The sequence below is a fragment of the Etheostoma spectabile genome, chromosome 2 (genome assembly GCF_008692095.1).
Source record: "Etheostoma spectabile isolate EspeVRDwgs_2016 chromosome 2, UIUC_Espe_1.0, whole genome shotgun sequence".
Classification (NCBI taxonomy): Eukaryota; Metazoa; Chordata; class Actinopteri; order Perciformes; family Percidae; genus Etheostoma; species Etheostoma spectabile.
This window is the reverse complement of record NC_045734.1, coordinates 18543842-18552357: the sequence shown is the minus strand read 5'-3', so window position 1 is coordinate 18552357 and position 8516 is coordinate 18543842. Positions and strand designations below refer to the sequence as shown.

Below are 8516 nucleotides of genomic sequence, written 5' to 3'. Positions count from 1 at the left end.
GACAATGTAAAAATCTTGTAAAAAAAAACTGTCACTGAAAAGAAACAGACATCAAGAAAAAATGTAGATTGACATTGAAAAACCTATCATAATGCAAACAAATGTCAAAGTGAAATAATTTAATAGGATTGTGAGATTATTACTTTTTGATGTTTGTGTTTTATAAATCAGCTCAACATTTTTCAGTGCCATAATTTCTTGTTTCAATGTCACATTTTATTTTCAATACAACAGATTACTGTCACTGTTCTAGCTCCATTTCTGTCACTTGTATGACCATGAAAAAAGGTATTTAATTGCATTCTGTCTTAAAAAGTGTTGATTATTTCACTCTATTTTTCTTTCTCATCAAATCAATCAATTTGTGTTGCCAAAGCATAGATACAAACAAACAAACAACAAGAAGGAGAAATTACATGAACAAGTTTAATTTATCTCTCTCTGTCAGGTGAAGCCTCTGCTGCAGGTCACCAGACAGGAGGAAGAGCTGCAAGCCAAAGATGAGGAGCTGGTAAAGGTGAAGGAGAGACAGCTCAAGGTGGAGAATGAGCTTGTGGAGATGGAGAGGAAACACCAACAGGTAAACATGCTCTAAGTTATGGAAAGTAAATATTTTTTACCTCCTGCAAACTGATATAATTGTGGCCCCAATAAAGGCTTAGGGAACTTTATTTTTCAAAATATGTGAGAAGTTTATCATTGTAACATGCTTTACTTCTGTAGTAGTGTTTATATTTATTGTGCTCTATCAATTATTGAAAACATATTGCAGCTGAGAAGGCTGAATATATTGTGTGTATGTGTATATATGTGTATATATATATATGTATGTGTATATGTGTGTGTGTATATATATATATATATATACACACATGTATATATGTATACACACACACATACACTGTTTATATGTATATACTGTTCCCTTATTCCAGCTCGTAGAGGAGAAGAATATTCTAGCAGAACAACTCCATGCGGAGACGGAGCTCTTTGCCGAGGCCGAAGAGATGAGAGTTCGTCTACTTTCTAGAAAGCAAGAGTTGGAGGAGATCCTTCATGACCTGGAGTCTAGAGTTGAGGAGGAGGAGGAGAGGAACCAGAGCCTGCAGAATGAGAAGAAGAAGATGCAGTCACACATCCAGGTTCATATCTTCACCTATTTAACTTGCACATACAGAAACCTGTCTCCTATTTTTGTTTTGATGTGCGACATCCACATTGTTAGTACATGCCTTTTAAGAAAATTACACACTATCATAATTGTCCTCATTTGATCATGTAAATGGTCTTTCTGTCATGTATATAGAGGTTGAAGAGAGTCCACAGCCTTGTCTTAACAAATCTGATCAAATTACACTAATGAAGCCATTCAGTTTAAAGTGTTAAATTCTTAACTTATAAATTTAAATGTTTTTATTTATTTTTTACTTTGATTATTGCTTATTTAGTCTTAAATATTTTGTTGTAGGGAAATACTTTTACAGTTTAAAGCCAAGTGTTGAGGTGCTTTAAAGAGTTTCATATGTCAAACTTTTATCACTTTATAATAACTTCAGTGTTCCGCCTTCAGCATTAGATTGGTTATGAATCTTTATCTGTGTGTGTGTGTGTGTGTGTGTGTGTGTGTGTGTGTGTGTGTGTGTGTGTGTGTGTGTGTGTGTGTTTCCTTCTCCATAGGACCTGGAGGAGCAGCTTGATGAGGAGGAAGCTGCGAGACAGAAGCTGCAGCTAGATAAAGTGACAGCTGAAGCAAAGATCAAGAAAATGGAGGAGGATATTCTCCTTCTAGAGGACCAAAACTCCAAGTTCATTAAGGTGAGAAGATTGGATCTGCAAATGATCTGTCAAACAAGAACATAAAAGCAGAAAAGGTATAAAATAAAGGCGATAGATATTAGTGCGTAATACAAAAAGTGTATTTTGACCTTTTCTCCGCCATATAGTAGTTGTGTGTCTTAAAGCTTCCAGTCTAACCCACACTTGTAAATTGTAATTTCCCCTTGTGGGATTAATAAAGTATACATTATACTTGGATTTCACCCAACAGGAGAAAAAGCTGCTAGAGGACAGGATCGGCGAGATGACCTCCCAGCTGACAGAGGAGGAGGAGAAGGCAAAGAACCTCGGCAAGGTCAAGAACAAGCAGGAGATGATGATGGTTGACCTGGAGGGTAAGGGACTCTGACTCCCAGCAAGCTTGTGTTACTGGCTCCATTGAGGGTCCAAGAAAAGGGAACATTTACTAGAACAGACAGAAATAGATAGATGGCCAACGTCCCATCAGTTGAAAAACTAATTTAGGTTTGGTAAGTGTCGGCTTATGAGAAGTTACAGTAGCCTATGCGTAGGGTTGTACAGTATAAACATGAAATATGTCCGGCTAAGATGAAAAATACAAATGAATTTTGAATTATTAAAAAAAAAAAAAAATCTTACATCCATAAATGATTGTAAACATTTTATAAATTGCAAACATATTTTGTGTGTTTTTTTAGTAACACATTCTGAAAACGTTAACAAGCAATTGGATTTTAATAGTGCGGGGTTGCTACACACCCGAGGAATGTTTAAATGTTTGGAAAAAAACACCCGTGCATTTAAGCAAAGCAGCTAAGGGGATTAGTTAGTTATGTCAGGCTGTTAGTAATTAGCTGTTTGCAGTTTCTCACTTTCTGTGAACCCTCTGTAACTCGTGAGTCTGCCCATTTTCCTCTTTGAGATTGACTGAAGCCAAATTTTATTTATTTTATATTAGTTCAGCATTTTGTTTACAAATCTTGTTTCTGGGACATGTGATTGTGCCTCCCTTTAGAGCGTTTAAAGAAGGAGGAGAAAACGCGTCAGGAGCTGGAGAAGGCCAAACGCAAACTGGATGCTGAGACGACGGACCTGCAGGACCAGATTGTTGAGCTCCAGGCCCAGATAGAGGAGCTGAAGTTCCAATTGACCAAGAAGGAGGAAGAGCTGCAGGCTGCTCTGGCCAGGTCAGTGGTAGACACCTGCAAAATATTAAACACTGATCAACTAAATCCAAACATGAGCCTTTTAGCAGATAAAATTGCTATTGACAAGATAGTGCAAAATGATAGCCAACTGATTTCTGCTAATGGGTATCCTAATAAAAGCCTAAATTTGGAAACATATTGTTACAGTTACTGAAAAGAGGAAGCAAAGATACAAAAAGAAAGAAAATCAGAATTGAGTAATAAAAGTATTAGATCCAATGACCCAAGTGCAATAAAACTCTCTTAAGCAAGAAAAATTCCTTAGAGGGGGCTAATGAATTCCAGTTTTATGTACTTACTAATACTTTAATAAATTTGTCTTCTTGACAATAATGAAGCCAATGCTATTATATCTTTTAATGTATTATTCATTGACTGGAAGTCCAAAGATAGCTATCATGTGGCAATTCACAATGATAAAGATATTGTCTTAGCTGAAGAAAGCCCATGAATTATTTTGTATGAAATCAAAAGCCTCTATTTTCGCAGCCACTACCGGGAAGACTCCTCTGAACTCCCACCACTATGAACCTAAACTGGTGTGATATCACTAGCCATGCTTTCTTCAATGTGTTTTTATGAACAATTGGAAGTATTGCATTAGAAAGTGTTATGGAAACGACAAATTTTGAGGGAAAAAATGTTCTCAAATTCGCTTAAAAGTTTTTACGCTTACTTGAGGTCTCTTTTTCAAAAAAGAGTTAATGAGCAAAATGGGATATAGAAACAGCTTTGCTGAATAAGTTTTGACGTAGCGAACATGTAACTTACATGACTATATTCCCGATATTAGATTACAATTAGATAGAATCATGACTACTGTTAGTGGTATTGTTCATTTTCAGTATGTAACATACAACCTTACACACTTCCTCTCACTAGTGCAGTAGATCCTATTTCCATGACAACTGCGCTCCAAGTCAATAGGAAGACCTAAAATAGACGCTACAACACACAAACACTGAGTCAACTCTAAACTTAAAGCAGCTAAAATCCTCTTCAGCTGCTGCAGTTGGTGGTTCAGCACACATACACATTTTGTATCAATCTCTTCTTTCTATCTATGACTTACCTCAGTCCATGAATATTTTCCTCTCCAGCTCCCAGCTGCAGTTATTCTGTTTCTGTTTGGGTTTCAGCAACCCTGGCCGAGCCCTTTCATCTTGGAGGCAGCCGCGTCTGATTACAGGCAAATTGATGTTGATTGATGCTCTCTGTCCTGGGCTTTGCGGTAGTTTTTTTTCCAAATGAAGCAATAAAGAGCTGGGCTAAATCAGGACGTCATTTCTCAGTGGAGGAGATTCCACTAACAAACCTGTTTTTACCGTCAGAAGATTTTTTTCATTGTGCAGATTGTGAAAAACATTGCCAGCTATTGCTTAGATGACCTGCGTCTTACCACTCTATCCCCACAACAAAATATTTTCTTAATATAGGTCACTCCTCTGTTAATCTGGATTTCCCACTAAAATATTCTGGGCGACACGTTTGGTGTCAAATTTAATTATATTCCTACTTAGCCGTCACGTGACTGCATGCAGATAAGGTAAACAGCTGTGGAGGTCGTTGCTCTGAAGGTGAGCTCAGATAATTTTAATGAGTCTTCTCAGCAGTTTCCTCCTTACAGCAGACCAATAGTCCACACTACAGGGGTCATTGGTTAATGTCTGTCTGACTAATTTCACACAAAGAAATCATCAGTTTAGTCACAGCTCCAGATAATTACGCTTTCATTAAACTTGACGTGCCCCATTTTAAATGCAGCAGCTATTCTGAGAAAAATTGTATTATTATTATTTAATCTTTAATTAATGCTGTGGCATTGTGTTAATGACGAAACATTACTTTCGGTGGGTTTAATCATTGGGTTTCTTCATAATTGAAGGATGTTATGGGACTGTTGCAGCTAGCATGAAATTGACTTCGGCCCTTACTTCCAGCGGCAAACATTTCAAGAGTCTCATTAACATGTTCATCTTCTCACAGTACGTGGAAAAGTTCAGCCGTGATCAGTTCACCACACTGCCACCCTGTCTGCACTGAGGACCTCATTTCACTTTTAAAAATGACACCACTGACTTGCCTTTTCTTTAATTCACATATCATTACAGACAAACACATTTTGTCACATCATTCTTGCACTTGTGCTGTCATTTGTCAGGACCAAAATAGTCATCATAGATTTCTGTGGTAAAACTAAAATATTGAGTAGGAAAAAAAACAAAGCTTTCTGAATAGAATTTATTTTTGCTCATTGCTAGAAATATTCAATTGAAACTAAAAACATGGAGAAAAAAGTTAAAGTGGCAGTTAAAATGTGGAAGAACATGAAGAATAAAAAAGTGCTGACAGAAGATGAAAAGTTGTAGTGTCCATTTAATGGTGAACACTGAGTGAGGTTGAAGTGAATGCGCGAAAAGGAGTTGAAGATTCAGTGAATGTTAAAGCACTAAAAATGAGTTAAAATGTCAGAAAAAGTACATGTTATTAATTGATCCAGAAGGGCCAGTTGTCAGCTGTCAGTTGTCAGTAGTGTAAACACTCTAAGCAGTGTATTAACAGTGGAAGTTGTGGAACTTTAAGGGGCTGTAGAAGGTTTTTTTGTTTGTTTAAAAGTGAAGATCTGAGGACTGAGAGGGGTTGAAGTGTCAGTCAAAGTGTAAACATTGAAAGGAGTTAAAGTGTACAAGAACATACTCTATATTCTTGTGCTTGTCCTGTTATTTTGAGGACCAAAATATTCTTGGTATATTTCATGGTAAAACTAAAATATTAAAATTAAAAAACAAAGATTTTGATTTGGTGTAGAAGAAATTCTAAGATCCTCAGCTGAAGGTCTAACCTAAGCAGATGTCTTCACTGTTTTCAATATGAGGAAGACTCATGTGTAGGATAAGGATCTACTCTGAAAAACTAACTTGTGTTCTTTTCTGTCGCCAACCAGGAGTGATGAGGAGACGCTCCAGAAGAACAACGCCTTGAAGCAGGTTCGGGAGCTACAGGCCCACCTAGCTGAGCTTCAGGAGGACTTAGAGTCGGAGAAGATGTGTCGAAGTAAAGCTGAAAAACTTAAAAGGGACCTGAGTGAGGAGCTCGAGGCCCTGAAGACGGAGCTGGAGGACACACTGGATACCACCGCTGCCCAGCAGGAGCTCCGGTGCTTATTTAAAGCTGGTTTATCAATGATGATTACGGGGAACTCCACAGATTTTACACATCAAAGTCTGTTTGCAGGTTTTGGGGGGGTAGAGCTGCATATGTGACAAAAAGTTGTATAAAACCTCCTTGTGGCACCATAGGGAGCTAATCTAAATCTGATCAATTGAGTCAGCGTCAGTTGGGGCTGACGACAGACAAAACACATCTGAATTTCCAACCGAAATATTTAGCGTTTAAAAATTAAGAACGAAAGCCAAAATCTCTGGTTCTGCCCATTGTGAGTCCGAGAATGTTTTTTCAGTGCAATATTAAGTCGGTGGAGCACTCTTAAGTTATGATGGTTTTCATACTGGTGTTGTTTAAGAACTGCAGGGTTTGACAAAAGCCTAATTTTTGTGAATATATTCATTTACACATTATCATTCAAGACACTCAGCTGTGTTCAATAGTTTCCACTAATATGCTGCAAACGTGCAGAATTTATGTCAGTTCAACCTCATTTTTGTATAGTTTTTTCTCCCCCTCTTTCACATCAGTTACTCTCTTACAATATAACATTACCATTCCTTAGTGGGCATTAATTGTGATTTTTATTAAGCTGACCCTGCATGTGACGATGTTTTTGTATTGTATCTTAAAATGTCCACTCCTCTTAACCCTCTCCGTTGTGTCCGAAACTCCAGGTCCAAGCGAGAGCAAGAGGTGGCAGAGCTGAAGAAGGCCTTAGATGAGGAGACCAAAAACCATGAGGCCCAGATCCAGGAAATGAGACAGAGGCAAGCCACAGCACTGGAAGAACTGTTGGAACAGCTGGAACAGGCCAAGAGGGTGAGTGGGTCGTACCTAGTTACACTCTCAGGGCTTGTACACATAAGTGTATATCAGTTGTATGATATGCAGACAGAAAATTAAATAACATTTGCAATTAACAGACAGGATCCCTGAATCAACTTCCAATTTAGATAATGAACATAAACATGAAACCATAAAACATTGTTATTTCTCTGTGCAGTTCAAGTCCAACTTGGAGAAGAATAAGCAGAGTCTGGAGAATGACAACAAAGAGTTGTCCTGTGATGTTAAGAGTCTGCAGCAGGCAAAGACAGAGTCAGAACATAAGAGGAAAAAATTGGAGGCGCAGCTGCAGGAGTTTATGGCCAGGGCCACTGAGACTGAGAGGACCAAGGGAGAGCTGGCTGAACGCTCACACAAACTCCAGGTGAACACAAAGCAGCAAACATTTGGAGCAGTTTTGCTATGAAATGAAGGGATATAGCCCTGGGGTGCTCTAGAAACCAAACATATATTTTAAGAGGGAATATTCATGGAAGGCTTTGGATTTGTTTATCGTGCTTTCCTAATAATCCCATCTTCGTTAGACGGAGCTGGACAATGCATGCGCTATGCTCGAGGGGGCAGAGAAGAAGGGCCTCAAACTGGCCAAGGAAGTCGACAAACTGAACAGCAAACTGCAAGACTCAGAGGTATGAAAGACAGCATCAACATGAGCCAAATTTAAAGCTACAAGAAACTTAATCTAGAATTAATATTAAGGTAGAATAATGTAAACAATGTCTTACAAAACAAATCGACACAGTCCACAGCTACAGTTACTTTCAATTGTGTGTGTGTGTGTGTGTGTGTGTGTGTGTGTGTGTGTGTGTGTGTGTGTGTGTGTGTGTGTGTGTGTGTGTGTGTGTGTGTGAGACAATGCTTCTCACCTGCATTGTTATCTATTTAAAAAATGTTTTCTTGTTCTCACTAATCCGCCTATAATAGTCATAAAAGTTCTATGGTATGTCTCCTTGATTTTTTTTGTCTGATCCTCATTTCTGGTGTGTAGGAGTTGCGACAGGAGGAGACACGTCAGAAGCTGAACCTAAGCACCCAAATTCGCCAGCTGGAGGTGGATAGGAACACCTTGCTGGAGCAGCAGGAGGAGGAGGAGGAGGCACGACGCAACCTGGAGAAACAGCTGCAGATGGTGCAATCACAGGTATAGTCATTCATTTTAACAAATGTTATCAGAATCAGAATCAGAATCACCTTTATTTGCCAGGTATGAGGACACATACGAGGAATTTTTCTTTGGAGCATCGTTGCTCACACTGTGCTTACACATACAAAAACAACCAAAACCAAAATATACACACTAATATGTACACAATATATACACTCTAATCAGAAACAATATAGAGGCATGAGTGCAATGAAGAGTTCAATAAAAAATATATAAATGTGAAGCATAGTGCAAAGGTTACTGGGATAAATAGTATTATGTTATAATATTACAATATGAACATTATGAACAGATGTGAAATAGAAAATGAGAATGATGAATAAATAACAAAT

The 8516-nt window shown here is 38.2% G+C and overlaps 1 protein-coding gene across 4 annotated transcripts in view; it reads left to right on the top strand.

Moving 5' to 3' along the window:
* Nucleotides 1–8516, top strand: part of myh10 (myosin, heavy chain 10, non-muscle) — a 64355-nt gene that overhangs the window by 46265 nt on the left and 9574 nt on the right. For all 4 annotated transcript variants that reach the window (XM_032500767.1, XM_032500777.1, XM_032500769.1 and 1 more), the window contains 10 exons: nt 449–580; nt 936–1142; nt 1678–1815; nt 2048–2171; nt 2813–2984; nt 5950–6162; nt 6848–6992; nt 7177–7383; nt 7544–7648; nt 8008–8160. In XM_032500767.1, coding sequence (XP_032356658.1) covers nt 449–580; nt 936–1142; nt 1678–1815; nt 2048–2171; nt 2813–2984; nt 5950–6162; nt 6848–6992; nt 7177–7383; nt 7544–7648; nt 8008–8160 — 1596 coding nt within the window. The remainder of the gene's footprint in view (nt 1–448; nt 581–935; nt 1143–1677; nt 1816–2047; nt 2172–2812; nt 2985–5949; nt 6163–6847; nt 6993–7176; nt 7384–7543; nt 7649–8007; nt 8161–8516) is intronic.